At 49.7% G+C, this 18,076-nt stretch overlaps 5 protein-coding genes across 5 annotated transcripts; 2 read left to right on the forward strand and 3 right to left on the reverse strand.

Annotated features, from left to right (window-relative positions):
* Window positions 1-213: 213 nt before the first annotated feature.
* TGAM01_v207781 (hypothetical protein) lies at window positions 214-1,182 on the forward strand (the record flags this gene model as incomplete). Its single annotated transcript, XM_018805356.1, has 1 exon — window positions 214-1,182. The coding sequence occupies one exon, from the start codon at window positions 214-216 to the stop codon at window positions 1,180-1,182; it is 969 nt and encodes a 322-aa protein (XP_018661527.1).
* Window positions 1,183-2,641: 1,459 nt separating this feature from the next.
* Window positions 2,642-8,413, forward strand: TGAM01_v207782 (beta-ketoacyl synthase domain-containing protein; the record flags this gene model as incomplete). The annotated part of the gene is made up of 4 exons (XM_018805355.1): window positions 2,642-3,301; window positions 3,369-4,481; window positions 4,548-6,983; window positions 7,055-8,413. 4 exons carry the CDS (start codon window positions 2,642-2,644, stop codon window positions 8,411-8,413), a joined length of 5,568 nt encoding a protein of 1,855 aa, XP_018661526.1.
* Window positions 8,414-9,168: 755 nt separating this feature from the next.
* TGAM01_v207783 (hypothetical protein) lies at window positions 9,169-11,205 on the reverse strand (the record flags this gene model as incomplete). Its single annotated transcript, XM_018805354.1, has 2 exons — window positions 9,169-10,954; window positions 11,021-11,205. The coding sequence occupies 2 exons, from the start codon at window positions 11,203-11,205 to the stop codon at window positions 9,169-9,171; spliced, it is 1,971 nt and encodes a 656-aa protein (XP_018661525.1).
* A 621-nt stretch (window positions 11,206-11,826) lies between these two features.
* On the reverse strand, window positions 11,827-14,136 carry TGAM01_v207784 (period-4; the record flags this gene model as incomplete). Its single annotated transcript, XM_018805353.2, has 3 exons — window positions 11,827-11,899; window positions 11,987-13,191; window positions 13,246-14,136. 3 exons carry the CDS (start codon window positions 14,134-14,136, stop codon window positions 11,827-11,829), a joined length of 2,169 nt encoding a protein of 722 aa, XP_018661524.2.
* A 1,546-nt stretch (window positions 14,137-15,682) lies between these two features.
* TGAM01_v207785 (hypothetical protein) lies at window positions 15,683-16,838 on the reverse strand (the record flags this gene model as incomplete). Its single annotated transcript, XM_018805352.1, has 3 exons — window positions 15,683-15,863; window positions 15,920-16,277; window positions 16,328-16,838. 3 exons carry the CDS (start codon window positions 16,836-16,838, stop codon window positions 15,683-15,685), a joined length of 1,050 nt encoding a protein of 349 aa, XP_018661523.1.
* Window positions 16,839-18,076: the final 1,238 nt, after the last annotated feature.

Here is an 18,076-nt window from a genome sequence, read left to right on the forward strand (position 1 = left end):
TATTCGCCCTCGGCCAGCCTGGACTTAACAGCGGATATTAGCGCTATGTCCAAGCTTGGTAATAGCGGGTTGAGTATGAAAGAAGTAAACATATAGCACGTTAATTTGTATATAAATGAAAGTGAAGACTTCTTTATGTTTCACTGCATCCAAACATCTTCTCCAACTCAACCTGAACAACCCAAAAGAGGAAAGAAAAGCATATCCACAACCATGTCGAACCCCAGCGTAATCATCTTTGGCGCCACTGGCAGCATTGGCTCTATAGCTGCTCGAGTGGCCAATGAGCAAGGAGCCAAAGTCTTCCTCGCCTTGCGAGATGTTAACAAACCCATTCCCGGACTCAGCCCCGATGAAGAGCGAGAGCGTGGATTCGAACGACTACAAGCCGACCTCACGGACGCGGAGAGCATCAAGGCTGCCGTGGTCAAATCAGGCGCCAAACGCGCCTTTATCTACTTGATGTTTGGAGTGACAGATGGCATGCGCCCAGTCATCGAGGCACTGAAGTCTGCTGGCATCGAGTTCGTTGTCTTCCTCAGCAGCTCGAGCGTTACAGTCGAAAGCACCAACAAAGGAGACGACCTCACGACCGTGCCGCCGTCCGACTTCATCGCCTTCTCCCACGCTCAAGTAGAGATTAACCTCCAAAACACATTCGGCAAAGGCGGCTACGTGGCTGTGCGGCCTTCTTATTTCGCGACCAACACATTACAATGGCGCTCCATGGTCCGCACTGGCGAGGTGAAGCTGGTGGCACCAAACGTGTCTTTTGACTACATCGCGTCGTCCGACATCAGCCGCGTATGTGCGGGATTCCTCGTTCGTGGCCCAAAGTCTCCTGATGGCTCGCCCAGCCCGGCATTCGTAACGCTGTGTGGACCGCAACTGCTGTCTCAGAAAGACGCTCTGGCTGCCATAGGCAAAGCTCTCGGCAAGGAGCTCACACTCAAGGGCGTGGATCAAGAGGAAGAGGGCATCGAGGTGTTCAAGGCCAATGGGATCCCGGAGAATATTGCCAGAGACCTTGTGAGGAAGCTGATTTCTAGATCGAAAGGCAACGATCGTCTCTATGCGGACGACCTTTATGCGGAAGCAGTCGCTAATGTGGAAAAGTATGGCGGACAGCCTGCCACAGGCTTTGCTCAATGGGCAAGTGAGAATAAAGAGCAATTCCTGTAAGGATATGTGAAAGAACAATAATTTAAATAAAGCAACTATTAAGCTTATATATGGATAAATCTTGTCTTGGATTCCACTTCATCGCAAACAATTCTTGCCCGCTTGAAGTTTGTCGCAACTGGGCTCAAGCTCTCAGGAATGACTCGTTATATACGAATAAAATGTCTGTAATCGAAAGCGGCTCTACGCTGCCACGTCTGACGCAATGCTTATGAGACTTGCCACAATCCTAGCAATGGACCCTGGTGGTGTCCGTCGGAGATTTCAGCCCTATTTTCAGGTCCTCAGCCCCACGACGACAAAGCGAATCAGGTAGGCAAGGGATGCTGGATCTGGTCAGCCATCGCTGGACCCCACTTGAGAATAGTAATCATAAAGGCACAGCAAATGTTGACTGCCGCGTAAGTTTGGCGATATCCGCGACTACCGATCCCAGTGTATTGGATGATACGGAACTTTTCACTGTTTAATGCAAATGTTGCGATGGGAGTAGTACTTAAAGGAGACGTTTGAAGCTCTTATACAATAATCATATATCTCTAAACAACATCCTTCAGCGACAAAAAGCGATAAGGACGACCATATTACTCGTTCTTTTTATGAATTAGCGCAGAGTCTTATCACTCCAGACTCAAGAAAAGGTAGATGTGAGAATATCTGGCTCTTATCATATAGAAATCCGGAATTATCCTTCCCAGAGATCCTCTATCTCTTGGCAAAAGAAATTAAATGGTTATATTCTCCAAACCCAGGTATAGTACCTTGTCACCTCGGGGTAAGGCAGTGTCGCACGCTTCCGAGATCTATTGATACAATGCAGAACGGATATTTTTTCTATATCGCTTCTATTTATAGCAATATTTTCGGACATTTCGGACAGTCATTATCGTGAAGATAAAGCATGGAATAGGATTCATGCAGCCCTTCGGACGCTTCATATCAATATAGATAGAAAGAGTGTAGTTTATGTGTGACTTGAAGTACATTAGTACGTCCAGTACAAACGAGCCGCGGTACTCTGATTCGCTGTGCCAAGATTTTCGTGCAACAAGGCATTATCGTTGATCCTGCTCTAGTATGGTTCTGAGGGGGGCCAAGTGATCACGTTCTTCGGTCCTCTTATGAAACAATCCCAGCGATTAACTCTCCGTCTTGTTTATAACTCGGAGCTCCATGAATTTTGCGGAATCATGGAGGCGGTAAAGAAGTTACACTGAATTAATATAATGCTGATGGGGGCTAGAAGAGCAAGTTCTTCGGAGCAACTAACTAACCGACATAATAAAAGTAAAGATAGCGGCTATACAATATAGTAGCTGATGTTCTGCTATATAAACACCAATGCCGCTTTCTTTTCTTCCAAATATATGTACACAACGCCATAGCTCCAGACAATACTTTTACTTCATCGAGACCACCGCCATTATTATAGTCATTTCTCGAGGAAACAACACCAGCTATGTCAGATGTTACCCCTTCATCAGATTCAGCTTCAGCTCCCTCACTCATTCACTCGAGAGAGCTGAAGCTTGTCTTCTTCAGCAACGAGTTTCCCCACGACGACAGAAAGACGTTAATAAGGCGTCTCGTCGCCCACAGTAAAGGCAAGCAGTATCCTATTCTTGCGCGGTTCATCCATGAAGCCACATTGGCTCTTCGTGAAGAGGTTCGCCAGCTCCCTACACATTTTCGGGAGCTGATTCCTCATTTTGAGTGCATCTTTGACCTGGCCGACGAGGCAAAGCACATCAAGGGGCCATTCGGTTGCTCCATTGACGAGGTTCTGCTCTGCGCTGTGCAGTTGGCCACATTCATCGGCTACTACGAGGATGGAAAAGACAGTTATGACTTCCACAGCGTGGATGCCTGCCTGGCTGGACTGGGCGCCGGACTTTTGATGACGGCAGCAGTGTCTCTTGCCCCAACACTTGGCGATATACCTGTTGTTGGAGCCGAGGTGATTCGTGTAGCCTTCCGACTGGTTGTTCTTGTCGATCAAGTATCACAGAACTTACAGCCAAAGCCCGCTGAGGGTACCGGGGATAGCTGGGCCTATATAGTGCCGGGAGTTGGGGCTGAAGATGCTCATAAGGAGCTTGATGCCTTTCATGCAGTCGAGGTATGTTGTCAGCTTCCAGTTCCACTCTGTTTACTCCTCCGAGCAATCGCTAACATGAGATATCTAGCTTACCCCAGAGGCCAGCAAAATCTTCATCAGCGCCATAAGCCGTGCCTCTGTAATCGTCAGCGGCCCACCAGCACGGCTTAAGCACCTCTTTTCCGTGTCCAACTTCTTCCGAAGCCGCGACTGGTCGATGATGCAGGTATACGGCGGCCTGGGCCACGCACCTCACGTATTCAACTCTGTGCATACCGACCAGGTCGTGGACATTCCATCAATGAAGTTGCTGGATGCGCGCTACTCACCTGGCGTTCCCGTCTTTTCCATATCAACGGGCGAGCCGTTCTCAGTCAGCAGTGCCAGCGAGCTGTTCCGGAACATAATCGATGACCTTCTCGTAGGGCTCATCCAGTTCGACAAGGTTATCGAGGGTATCCTGCGAAAAGCAAAATACTTGGAAGCGATAGAATGCCAGATTCTCATTTTTCGTACATCATTCCCCGTGCGAGATCTGCTCAAGGCAATTCAGGAGCAAGAACAGCAAGGCTTGAGCATTCTACGAGCCTCGGTGCGGGACTTGATTCCGTGGGTGAGTGAGGCTGCAACACCACAAACGACTCGAGACACCTCGCAGTCCAATATTGCCATTGTGGGAATGGCATGCCGATTGCCCGCAGGGGCAACTGATACGGACAAGTTCTGGGATATCCTAGACGCTGGGCTGGATGTCCACCGTAAGATTCCGGCAGATCGCTTCAACGTCGATACGCATTACGATCCTACAGGGAAACGCATGAACACAAGCTTTACGCCGTACGGCTGCTTCATCGACGGTCCAGGCCTCTTCGATGCGCCCTTCTTCAACATGTCGCCCCGTGAAGCTCAACAGACCGATCCAATGCAGCGATTGGTCATTGCCACGGCCTATGAGGCTCTTGAGCGTGCCGGCTACGTCGCAAACCGTACCGAATCGTCAAAGCTGGAGCGTGTGGGCTCTTTCTATGGACAAGCTAGCGATGATTACCATGAGGTCAACTCAGGTCAGGAAATCGGCACCTACTTTGTAACAGGAGGATGTCGAGCCTTTGGGCCGGGACGAATCAACTACTTCTTCAAGTTTGCTGGCCCCAGCTACAGCGTCGATACTGCCTGTTCATCCGGTTTGGCGACTATTCACGTATGTCAAGTTGTTTCTTTTTCGCTCTCTAATGTAGACAGATGCTGATCTTCTCTCTTGGACTAGCTTGCGTGCAACTCTCTCTGGAACGGCGACACAGACATGGCAGTGGCCGGCGGTACAAACGTACTCACCAACTCAGACGGCTTTGCTGGACTGAGTAACGGCCACTTCTTATCCAAGACCCCCAACGCGTGCAAGACGTGGGACAGCGAGGCCGACGGATATTGCCGCGCGGATGGTGTAGTTTCATTGGTGCTGAAGAGACTCGAAGATGCCGAGGCCGACAACGACAACATCCTCGGTGTGATTCTCGCTGCAGGAACCAATCATTCGGCTGAGGCGGTCTCCATTACGCATCCCCATGCTGGCCATCAAGCTGATCTCACCCGAGCCTTACTGCGCAAAGCCGCCGTGGATCCGCTGGATATCAGCTACATTGAAATGCATGGTACTGGAACACAAGCTGGCGATGCGCAGGAGTTCCAGTCAGTCTGCAACGTCTTTGCACCCCTGACAACACGCCGTCGTTCGTCAAAGCAGCCACTCTATATCGGCGCCGTCAAGTCCAATATCGGGCATGGTGAGGCGGTGGCGGGCACAACAGCACTGCTCAAAGTGCTGTTGATGTTCCAAAAGGGGGCCATACCGAAGCACGTCGGCATAAAAGGCGTGATCAACCCAAGCTTCCCCAGCGATCAGGAGATGCAGCGCAGAAACCTTCATATTCCCTACGAAAAAGTGTCATGGCAGCGCAATACCGAGCGCAAGCGCGTTGTCGTCGTCAACAACTTCGGGGCATCTGGCGGCAACTCCAGCCTCATCATCGAGGAGCCACCGTTACGAGAGAGGGCAGGGAAGAATGATCCCCGTGCAGCCCACCTCATCGTGGTCTCAGCCAAGGGCAAAGTCTCGCTCAGGGCCAACCTGGAACGCCTGGTCGCTTACCTAGACGCGCATCCGGATGTTTCAATGGCTGATCTCGCTTATACTACAACAGCCCGGCGTCAGCATCACAACCACCGCGCAGCCATTTCTGTGCCCGTATCGTCGCCAGACGGCATGGTGTCTACCTTGAAAAAGCAACTTGTCGCGCACATTGAGTCAGCGGATACACACAAGCCTATTCCCCATACAGGTCCCCCGCGAGTGGTGTTTGCATTTACTGGTCAAGGGGCTTCCCACCGATCAATGGACCTTGGGCTGTTCCGTGAGTCTCCAGTCTTTCGCGAACAAATTCTCCATCTCGACTCGTTGGTCCAAGGCCAGGGCTTTCCATCGATCATCCCCGTCATCGACGGCAGTTATTCACAGGACCATGCGCATTCCCCAATCAGGACACATCTCGCCCTTGTCTGCATCGAAATTGCGCTCGCCAAGTATTGGAACTCGCTCGGGGTATATCCTAATGTAGTTGTCGGCCACAGCCTGGGCGAGTATGCTGCATTACATGTTGCTGGTGTTCTCTCAGCCGCGGATACCATCTTCCTGGTTGGCAGCCGCGCCATCTTCTTGGAGCAGAAGTGTACGAGCGGCAGCCATAAGATGTTGGCTGTGAAAGCACCTCTTGATACGATAAGCGAGATAGCTAAAGCCAAAGATCTGCCCTTTGAAGTCTCATGTATCAATGGACCAAGTGACACGGTCCTCAGCGGACCCAGGGCTGATATGGACGCCTTGGCGGCTGCTCTGCAGGAATCTGGCCCAGATGGTCCCGGACTCAAGTGCTCTCTTTTGGATATAGCCTTTGCTTTCCACTCCTCCCAGACAGACTCAATGTTGGATGAATATGAGGATTTGGCAAGCAAAGGCGTGATTTACCATGCACCCACCATTCCCATCATATCGCCGCTGCTGGGCCGCTGTATCTTTGACGAAAAGGTAATCAATGCGAATTATCTGCGACGTGCAGCTCGTGAGCCTGTCCATTTCGTCGCCGGCATCAAGGCTGCGCACCACGCTGGATTAATTGACGAGTCCATGGCGTGGGTTGAGATTGGCCCTCATCCCGTATGCCTCGGCCTGGCTCGCAGCATCTTGGCCGATTCATTCTCTCTGCCAGTGGCTGCACCGTCCATGCGACGGAGCGAAGACGACTGGAAGACACTGAGTCACTCGCTGGGCCTCCTGTATAGTGCTGGTGTGCCGCTGCGCTTTGATGAGTTCCATCGTCCATTCGAGCATTTGCTGCGCCTCTTGGATCTGCCAACGTATGCATGGAACGACAAGAATTACTGGCTCCAGTATAATGGCGATTGGGCTCTCTCCAAGGGCAATACTTTCTATGACGAAGAGAAGAAACAGCTGCTGCTACAAGAGCAGACGAGAACCACTCAGACGCTCCCACGCTCTAGCCTTAGAACGTCGCTAGTCCATGAAGTTGTAGAAGAGACGTTTGATGGCTCTGCCGGCCGCGTTGTTGTGCACTCTGATTTAGTGCAGCCTGATTTCCTGAAAGCTGCGCGTGGCCATCAGATGAACGGAGCAGGCGTAGTCACTTCGGTAAGTACACAATCATGAATGTCCTGTTATCGAAATGGGAGATGCTAACATTGCTGTTCCACAACTTGTAGTCTATCCACGCAGACATTGCCTTCACCCTTGGCAAATACCTCTATGAGAACCTGCGACCACAGGCAAAGGTGGGAGGTGCTGCCATCGACATGGAAGTGTACAATATGTCTGTACGCGAGGGCATAGTAGCGCAGAAGAATACAAATGTGCCGCAGATGATCCAGGTGTCCATCTCTACCTCCAACATTGACTCAGGGGTAGCCGGCCTCGAGTGGCATAACCTCGCATCTGATGCTTCCGCGCTCGCTGATGAAGAGCCCATAGTGACGGCCCAGATCCGCTACGGGTCTTCAGCCGACAATCTTGTCAGCTGGATGCCGATGACGCATCTGGTAAAAAGCCGCATCGACGCCCTTCAAGACCTCGCTGAGAAGGGCATAGCAAACCGGCTGTCTCACAGTATGGCATATCTCCTCTTCTCCAACAACCTGGTCCACTACGCAGACGAGTACCGGGGCATGCAGTCGGTGGTGATGCACGAACTCGAGGGCTTTGCCGAGGTGACGCTCACGTCCAAGTCCAGCGGCGTTTGGACTGTTCCGCCATTCTTCATCGACAGCGTTGCCCACTTGGCGGGTTTCGTAATGAACGTGTCCGACGCCATAGACACTCGCGCCAACTTTTGCGTCACCCCTGGCTGTGGCTCGTTGCGTATCGCTCGCCCACTCGTTGCCGGAGCCAAGTATCAATCCTATGTCATGATGATTCCGACTACTGAGGACCCAACCGTCTATCTGGGCGATGTTTACATCTTGCAGGAGGGCGAGATCATTGGCCTTGCTCGGGCCATCAAATTCCGACGCTATCCTCGAGTGCTTCTCAACCGATTCTTTTCGCCGCCTGACATTAAGAACGGCGGCAGTGTCACCACTAAAGCCCATAGTACAGTATCAAAGCCTGTCGTGTCTAAACCTGTCATATCGAAGCCGGCGGTGACGAAATATGACAAGTCAAAACCTGACGTCGCTGTTACCAAGGTTGTCGTGACAGAAGTCAAGTTGGACCACGAAAAGGAGCAGTCGCTAGACATACCAGTACAGACGCCAATAGTCGTTGCTCACGCCTCCGTCCCTATGCCAATCCCCATCTCTGCGGTGGCTCCAGTTATGGCGGCGCCACCCGCGGCGGACAGCACGGCCAGTAAAGCCATGGCGCTTCTAGCCGACGAATCGGGCCTTGATCCAGCTGATCTAACCGACGACGCCAACTTTATGCATCTAGGGGTTGACAGCCTGATGAGCCTCGTCATTGCTGAGAAGTTTCGGGAGGAGCTCGGCGTTGTGGTAAATGGCAGCTTATTCTTGGAGTACCAGACGGTAGGAGACTTGCGTGCGTGGTTGGTAGAGTACTACAGCTAAAGTAAAGAGTGTTTTGTAAGAGTGAGAAAGTGTTCTCTATTAGTTATACATGTAAATGCTGTTGTGCGTTTGTTTGCTTCTTTTGTCGCTTTGGCCTTGGGTGTTTACCATTGGTAGATATGTAGGGTGAGAAGTCCGAAGTAGTTGTGTAACAATAAAAGCGAGTGTAATTGTAAACCTTTATGTTTTCCGAAATTTGGACAGTGTTTATGGTTCTAGCCTTGCTCAGCTTTAGTAAGAGTGCAAATTGAAGTGTAGTTCAAGCTCGCGGGACAACTCTTGTCAGTTCTTTCTCACCATTTAGCGTACATATAGATCATAATCTCATTTCTACATGCAGCAGCAGGAGTAGCAGGATCAACAGTGACAATAGTCGCAGCAGGAGCAATACATTTGAAAGCTATATCTGAAGCGCTGAGTAACAAATGTGGGTGCTGGAAAGCTTTCTTCCGGTCTTAAAACTTCTAAATAAGAATTGAAAAAAAAAAAAAAAAAAAAGAAGAAATGGAAATCACGTAAAGATGATATAAATGAGAATGTTTTAGAAAAGAGAAAATAGGAGCAAGCTAGTTAAATAAGAAAAAGGCCGAATTAGATCTTTGGGCTTGTGCCCCCCATCGAATGTTCTTTTATATAATATCCCGCGCGCGCATCGTTCACTTCCTTTAAAATCTGGAAACACCTTTCTCGTCACGGAAATGCCTCCCATACCTATGCAATCATGCTCTGATGAAAGTTTAGAAGATTTCTGACGTTTAAGCGACCTCTGGTGCTTGTGATGGGCTGCGTCCCTTGGGCGCTTGCGTCTCATCTATCTCTGACGATGTAGAAGCGGTAACAGCCACATCCTCATTTGCACTCGGTTGCAAAGTTCTCCGTTCATCATTGCAAGTCTCGTGAGAATCGCCTGTGGCTGCCAAGCTGACTTGAGCCGAAACAGCCGCTGCACTCTTTAGATCTACATCGCCATCTTTGTTGCTGAATGATGTCGATGCTTTCTTGCTCTCGGAAAAGCTGTGACTCTCTGGGGATGGTTTGTTGCCTGGTTCGACCTGTGGCTCTGGAACAGTTTCGTCCTCTGAGAGAGCTTCATCTTCTGGAGCAGCTTCATCTTCCAGAATAGCTTTATCCACTGGAACAACTTTGTCTTCAGAAACAGTTTTGTCCTCGGAGTCAGATTTGTCCTCGGAGTCAGATTTGTCCTCAGAGACAGTTTCATCCTCTGGGAGAGCTTTATTCGCTGAGACAGCTGCGTCTTCTAGAACAGCTTCATCCTCTGGGATAGCCTCATCCCCTGGGTCGTAGAGTTCTACGACTTGAGCTGTCGGCGAGTCATCGCTCTTGCGGTCCGTCATCTTCTCCTCGTTAGTTGGTCCGGATTCCACAATTGACTCGTCTGTGCTAGCTTCGCTTGCTGGCTTCCCATCACAAATTTTCGTCTCTTTTGACTTCTGTTCTGCCTCAATTTTGCTTAATTCGGACAGAATCCACTCAACTCTGTGCTGGTGGTAGACCACTCTTGCCTTGGCCTCCTGATATTTCTGCTCACGAGCACGAGTCGCTCTAGAGAGGGCTGGATTTGGTAGCGAAATCTTTTCTTCTTGTTCTGCATGCTCCTGATTCACCCGTGTCTTGGACTGCTTCTGTCTTTTTGCTGTCTGTCCATGTGTCTCTTTCTGGTCGTCAGTCGCTGTCGCATCTCCCTCGATTCTATAGCCTCGCTTGTGCTGAGATGCAGTACTTGTAGCAGAAGGCGCCATCACTTCTGCCTTTGCAGGCTCCTCCCGCTCAGCTACAGGCTCGGGGCGCATCCTCTGGGTAGATTCAGTAACCAGGTGGAGTTGATGGCATTCGAACCCGAGATACTCGACAAACGTTGTCCACTGGTCTTGCTTTTTCAGGTCAAGATGCAGCTGAAAGGGTTGGGCGAATCCGTACTGTTCAAGAAGCTTCTTCAAGACGTGGTTATACTCAACAATGGCAGCTTTTGCTTCATCGTCAGTATCATATCGCTGTGGGTGTGATGGGCCATGTTCGCGCTCCCATAGGCCGCGTTGCACCTGTTCGTATCTAACCCCGTATATATACTTTTTAGCTCTACCCTGCATATGCGCGTGACGTCGTTTCTGTTCGAGATATTCAGAAAACTCAAGTATGCGTCCTCTGTGCCAGAGTTGCGCGGCGCCAAACTCTTGCCAGCGAAGCAACTGCCTATGGAATACTTCCCAGTCGGTAGGGTGCGTTGAATTTGGATACAGCCTCCACGGCCGTAGTAAGTCGTGATATTCGTCCACGTTTGCCGAGATTGACGGAAGAAGTCCAACGTCGAACAGTGGCCGGCCGCCCTCTTCGAGAAGAGCTTGATAGCATCTAGCTTGATACTCTTGCGGCCCAAATTCCGCTTCGCATTCCCCATCCTCAGATGATGCCGTAGGGCTCATGTGCCGTACCGGTGAGCCTCTCTCTGAAGGTACTTGGGCCAGTCGTGCGGCAAGGTCGTCAGGATCCACCGAATGCCTTATGGCCTTCCGCATGGCCGCTCTAAATGATTCATGTCAGGCTAAATCGTAATGAACTACCAGGTACCATTGTAGAAAACCAACTTACTGCAGCTTTTCGTCCAGGAGGTCCCTCTTTTCCTGAGACACATGTTCCCAGTCGGGGATGTTGTCAATGAGCAATGTTTCGTGTTTCTTGTCGTAATTCTCCTTGACAAATTCCTCGAGCTCCTCTGGAGCAACGCTGAGAGCTTCGTCGACTGGAAGCAGCCTCATAAATTTCAGGGACTCCATTTCTCACACGTAGAGAAGATGGCTCTCTTGCGGCGCTGCGTATGAAGTAAGGATGTTAACGAGGAAGATGGCTGGCGTTTTTATCTCGTTTTTCTGCCTCTCTACCTGTGCAAGGCCAGATTTGTTGAAGGTAGCGGGTACACCGTTACGAGTCAAACAAAGGACATGGAGATACAAACGCAAACGCTGCCACTCCTGCACGTGAGGAACAAAGCGTTGAGCGCAGGCCAGGTGTCACAGCCGAGTGCACGGTTTAGGGAGAAGTCATCCAGCACCCCGATTTCATTGTCCAACATACCAGCGGTAGAAGGCAGCCCGTCTACATGTTTGATGTACACAACTGCCAAATATGTTTAATAGTAGTATTAATATTATTAGCAGTAGTAATAGCAGTCGCCGCAGTCGCAGCAGTAGCCCACGCTCTAACTGGAATGCCGGATAACAGGATAGGGGGGTGCTGCATACCGTAACTTTCTAGCATTACATTTTGTACTACACAAGTCTTACTACACAAATCTAATCCTAATCCAAGCATGATAATATTTGTCAACCCTAAACAAAATTTCTCCGCCGCCGTCAAATTTACTAGCAAGGCTTGCCTCCTACACGCTTCTACACGATTCATTGATCTTCTCTTTCGCTCGTCTTGGGTCGCTTCTTGATCCTTTCCATAGGGTTTGGCGACGGCGGGCTCCTAAGATTTCACGTCAGCTTCGGTGTACATACATACCTGCTGAGGTACGCAGAGGCCTTCTTCTGTGAATGAGGTACGTGTACTTACATGGAAGTGCTTGGTCTCTTGAGGGAGGCCGATGCGTGAGATTCGTTGCTCATCAGAGTCTCTACCTGTTCTATTGTTATCTCAGCGTCGTCGTCATCGTCAAAGTTCGACCACTCCATGGTTGAAAGAAGTGAATCTTCCACAGACGCTGTATGTGGCGACACCGACGTGATCAATGCTTGCTCGACTCTTTCTTGGGACTCGGCGCGATGGATGGGGATAATTGTTGAAGCTGTCTCGGATTCCTCATCATAGCCTTCATCTAGAATCTTTCCGATGGTAGACTCATAGAAGAGGCTGTCGTCAGGATTGCGAAACTTGGGAAGAAACTGCCCGACATGAACCATTGTTGCTTTTGCCTGAGGAGGTGGTGCCTTGGCAGAGCCGGCATATCGTTCAGGATTGCTGATAATGTATCTGCTTAGTGACGAGTCTCTCATACCCAAGTCGCTGCTTGTCGTTCCGATCTGATTGTCGAGCCTGTGGCGGCTTCTTGGGATGATGGTATTCTCGACATCTTCGCATCCAGTCGAGCAACCGCCATCATTGACGCTACAGCTTCGTCCTCGGGTTCGAACACATAAGTCTACTGCTCGTTTATGGCAATCCGCAGCAGTCATTCTGTCGCCTGGCTCTAGACGAAGCATCGATTCCAGAATGAACGATAATATTTCATCATTCCCAACCCTACTCTTCATTTCCACCCTCTCATAGATGGTTTCGCACCAATCCACTCCCATGCTATATATCCCACCATCTTTAGGCAGCCCACACAAGAGCTCCGCGAGTACGACGCCCAGTGACCAGACATCAACAAGAGCCGTATAAGCCTCCCTTTGACTCTTCTGAATAGCCGTTCCCACATATATCTCAGGCGCTATGTAGCAGTATGTGCCGCACATGGTCATGAGGGTGCCTCCTTCGTGAGCGATACCGAAGTCTGCAAGCTTGATAAAAATATCGTTCGGGCGTCGATACGAAATGAGAATATTATTTGGCTTGATATCCCTGTGCACAATTTGCGGATCACTCGAGTGCAGGTAAGTCAGAGCATCCAATGCCTGTGTTAGAATCTGTCCGCATTCTACTCGGGAAAAGTGGTTGTTGGCTTTGATGTGGTCGCTAAGAGTGCCTTCAGACATATATTCAAGTCGCAGCCACGCGTTTGGTGGTGCACATACGCCGAGGAAAGATACAATGTGTTTCTGGTCAAGTGTTAGCAGTATCCCTAAAACAAAGACGCCTCTGTCTAGACTGACATGCTTGGATCGCTCCATGATAAAAGCCTCTCTTTCCCATGCATCCCTATCGAGTAACATCGATGCTTTCGGTTTCTTCAAAGCATATTGCAATCCAGTATCGACAACCCAAACACGGTAGACGGACGCGAACGATCCCTCGCCAATCTTCTTCTGAAGAGTCACGGCCTTGGTCGGTCTTTTTGCGCATGTGAACATGCCAGATGGAAGTGTGGTTCTGGCCTGGCTTGAGAGACCAACATGGCCAAGGCTGAGGATCTGTTGAACATCCACACATCCAGCACGGTATCGATCGACTTTGTCCCTGTAAAGCTTGGACTGAATATCGTGATGCGGTATGAAGAGCTGGAACTGCAGAAGGCTGTGCACTTTGACAATAATAGAACTAACTCCATCAAGAAAATCACTTCCGCCAACAATCCAGTTGAAGTTGGACCACGGGCCCCGTTCGGCCTTCCCGTATATGACCGTGGTGCCGCTCGTAGACCACAAGTCCCGAACGATCAGACGATAGCTGTCGTCAAATGTGAGGGCAAAGTGATAGAGTCCGACGCCTTGAAGGGGATCAAGCTGGAGCTCGGCATCCTCACCGTGTCCACACCTTAGCCCATGGCGAGTTTTGGGAATGTGACTGAATGTCACCTTGATACAAGCTTCATATTCGAAAGGATGCTGGGCCTCTTCATTCGCCGTTTTCTTGCCATTTCCCTCTTTCCGTGTCTTGGGATTTCCGCTATGCAGCGCATTCCGATCGTGAAGGTGAGAGCGTCTTGGAGGCGTATATCCTGGGTGCCCCTTGTTTAGCTCTATGGCCTCTTGCGCCAGTTGTTTCCCTATAGTTCCCACGGCCGGGTATATGTAGGCTATGATATCGCCGTCGTTATCGTCCATAGCAATGAGTAGCGGTTGATCTTTCAAGTGCGGTACGAGTATTCGGCAAAGAAGAGAGTAGAAGCGTTACTGGAAGACTGTTTCTGGGTTTGGAACTCGAACGACGACTGTGGTGTCTTCTAAGAGTAGGAAGGGTAAAGTGCGGGCTCCTGGAAGAGGCATTAATGAAATAAATGAATAGTAAATGTTGTTTGAGTCTGCATGTCGTACAAAATGCTGCTTCCAACGGGAGGACACGCAAACGAGCATGGAAAGCCCCATAGTGATGAGGTAGTGTGCGGATAGTGGTGAATCCGTGAGCCACAAGAATGATGAAGGATTCTTCAACAAAATATTCTCTTTGTTTGTAAGGCCACTACTGGCGGATTGGTAGGCTAGGGAAGTCATTTTCACGATGCTGCTGTTCTGAAAGGCATTGGAACAACATAACCGGCCCTGGTGACGGCTCCGCTATTGCCATAATTGCAGAGTGCTGTTTGTCTGAATGTGCCACGGACCAAGGACGAGCCGAGCGGCAAAACGGTTTGAGTCGAACATACAATCCATCGATTGAAACCAGCAGTCATATGAACATGCGTCTTTCAGCAAGGTTTGTCTATATCTGTGGTGTAGATAGAGCCAAACCAAAGCTATAATTTCTCGAGGTGGACCATGGCGCTTTCTAGCGCCTTTTTAGCGCTTTTTGTACCAATAAATGGACTATGATTCAAAGGGTTCAGTCTCTTCTATGACCCGAAACATATTTGTCCACAAACACTGGCAATTGCGCCAATAATGTAACCCTGAGCTCACAGTTCTTTGCGTTTGATGAATATCTAGCAATGAAACACCGCCAATCGTTTGACCTGGTGAAGGTGCCACGCAGTAAGTGAAGAAAAAAGCAGATAACAACCCACGAGATCATGATCCAGCACGTAACTTCTAACATAATAGACGCTTGTAGGCCTCCTAGCAGTTTCCCAGATGCGATGACTAGCAAAGGTTTGAGTGAATGGAGAGCAAAAAGCCCATTACCTTTCAGCTCCCAGCCTTCCACCACGACCACGGGACGGCCCATGTGCAAACAAAGGAACAAAAAGTGAATAGCGGCACCTTGTTCTTTTTCCGTTTGAGATAGGCTCAGTGCAATATCACAACTTCCGTAAGTGGGAGAAGGGAAAAGTTATTTAGCGTCCTGATTTCATCGTCCTGCACCCCAGCTGTAGCTCAACAATGTAGCCAGTCCACGTATTAAACATCATTGCAACTACCAAGTACACTGAAAAATAGCAGCATCGGTAGCATCGGTAGTATCAGTACCTGTAGCATCAGCAGTTTTTCCTATAACACTTCATTCTGTTTCTCAGTTTTGCGCTTCCGATCCTACTATGACCGTTGGCTTGCAATTTTGGCTATGCTGGCGAATCTGCTGTGGTTCATGCTGTGCAGTCTCATTCATGACAGCCGTTATTTGTTAAGCTGGCTCTAATTAATGTCCAAGATTTGTTCTTTGGTCCTCGTCTCCAGCCGCCTCAGCAACATATCTCTGCAGAGGGTGCATGATGCTTTACTCTCCAACCTTAATGACGACTTTCCCAAGCTGTTTACCCTGCCAGACAAATTCAATAGCCTCTTCTGCCTTTTCAAATTCCCATATTGAGTCGATAATATCCTCAAAAGTCATCTTCGCAGCTGAAATCGCCGCCATGAGATCTTCTTGGTCGTCTTTGGAGCCACAGTTGATTCCTCTAGTACACAGATTAGATCAATCCAGGATCCCAGTATGCTGGGAGACATTACAGACCTTATGTTTAGCCTGCGGTCAATGATGGTGGCAACAAACTCCTTCAAATGTTCAGGCTTCGGACCCCCAAGATAACCGACCTGACTGACAATGCCACCACGCCGAGTGCATAGCATGCTCTTGACGAGAGAAGAGCTGCCGCCATTCTCAACTACTAGATCGACGCCAATGCCGTTGGTGAGTTTTAAGACCTGCTCGTGCCACTCTGGGTTCGTCTTGTAGTTGATGGTCTCAATGTCAGGCTTTCCAAATTGCTCTTTTACCGTGTTGAGCTTCTCGTCACTTGAAGAGGTTAGGATGATTCTAAGGCCAGAGGCTCGGGCTAGCTTCAGAGCAAATGTCGCAACTCCACCAGTACCTGAGAAGCGATATTAGCCAACAGACAACATGAACTGCCGGGAGAATTACCCTGGATTAGGACGGTTTGGCCCATGGTAGCCCCCTTGAGTGCAGACCAAGCTGTTGTTCCCGCGCATGGAATGATGCTCGCCTGTACCCAGTCCAGATGCGCAGGAACCTTCGTGACTAGCTTTTCATCGAAAACAAGATGCGTCGCCAGCGTTCCATCTTCGTTTGCGGCGAGCCAAGATCGCCCGGTTGAGCGAGCACTGACGTACTCGGAATCAGTGATGGGGGCTACTCTATCTCCCACACACACGAGCGACACTCTGTCACCAACTGCGATAATCTCGCCAGCCGCATCATTGCCAGGAACGCCATTGGGAATGACTGGCCACGGGTTGCCGCCATTGGCGATGTTGGCGTCACGGTAGTTGAGAGAAACGGCGCGGACCTTGATCAGAACAGCGGTTGGGTGAAGAGGAAGCGGCAAGTCCTCCGTGACGAGCTTCACCTTGGCGCTGCCTGAGGTATAATCGTCCGTCCTGCGGAAGGCTTGGCGTGAGGTGACTGAAGCCATTGCGGTTTTGATGTTATAATGTGTATTTAAGGTTCTCTGCAGAGGGCGCCAATTGTGATGCTCAGCGTCTGAGGATTCAATTTCTGTTCACGTAGTTATATCTATGACAAGATTTAAAATGCAAGCGCGATGCCATGATTTCGACGACTTGACAAATACATTCTCATTCATCGACGCTCATTATTAATGATCGCTCCTTATGCCATACCGAGAACCCCACCTTGGATTCTAAATGCTCTTTAGCTCTGCCATGTGGATCGAGACCCGGTCTTTGGACCCGACCCGGTACGAAGTCTAAGTAGCTGTAGAACCAGCGGCGGATTTCATTTTCAGACTTGTTATACCTCGTCTTTGCTCAATCGGCGTTGGCGATCTTTTAGATTTGCTGCACTGCCGTCATTACACATCAAGGATTATGACGTACTGAAGATACTTGAGCTCCAGCTTCCCCACTTCTCCAGGTCAGCGATAATGGACTGCCTGATATGGAAGCTACTTCAGCTTACAATCTCTTTCTTTTGGAAGGCAAAATGCCAAAATAGAGCGGCCATGAGCACCACAATCTATACGATAGCGAGAGAAGTTCGAATCGTTTGGGGAACCCAGAACTGTAAATTGCATCTTTCTTTGTGCCTGCATCACCTCTCGAGTGATCTACATTTCGCCTCTTGCAAAGCGTAAGACCCGCAAAGCGATGAGAGAACGGCACTGCCCAAGTCATGAGATACCAACCCTGGATTACGAATTCAGTAAGAGTGTTCCACGGTAGTGTCAAAAACATAACTTGCTTGCTTGAGGAATTCACAGTCGCTGCCAAATGTCAACTTCTATACGACCTCGCCGAAGCTGAAGCTCTCCCTCAAACCGGTGCTTCGCATGCTGATGGAGGCCCTATCTCTTATTTACAGCACTAAGGGACAGCAGTAAAGGAATCAGTTCGACGGATTAGACAGGACAAGGAACATCCATCATTTTGGCGGTTTCGCTGCAGTGACTAGACAAGACTCCCCAAGATTGTCATATGCTCGTTGTGCTCTCCTGAGAGGGTGATACAGATCTAATGAGTCAAAGGCCGGAAGAGAATGGCGCCTGCGCTTTCCACGAGCGTATCTGCTGCCTGCATTGCCGTCTTGAATCGAGAAACAGCCAAAATTACGCACCAAAGCTTACAAGTTGAAGTTCTAAGTTAATGGGTACAAAGATACAACTGCGGCGCTGATTACATGCAATCTCAGCGT

The sequence above is a fragment of the Trichoderma gamsii genome, assembly GCF_001481775.2.
Source record: "Trichoderma gamsii strain T6085 chromosome Unknown Scaffold_30.2, whole genome shotgun sequence".
Taxonomy (NCBI): domain Eukaryota; kingdom Fungi; phylum Ascomycota; class Sordariomycetes; order Hypocreales; family Hypocreaceae; genus Trichoderma; species Trichoderma gamsii.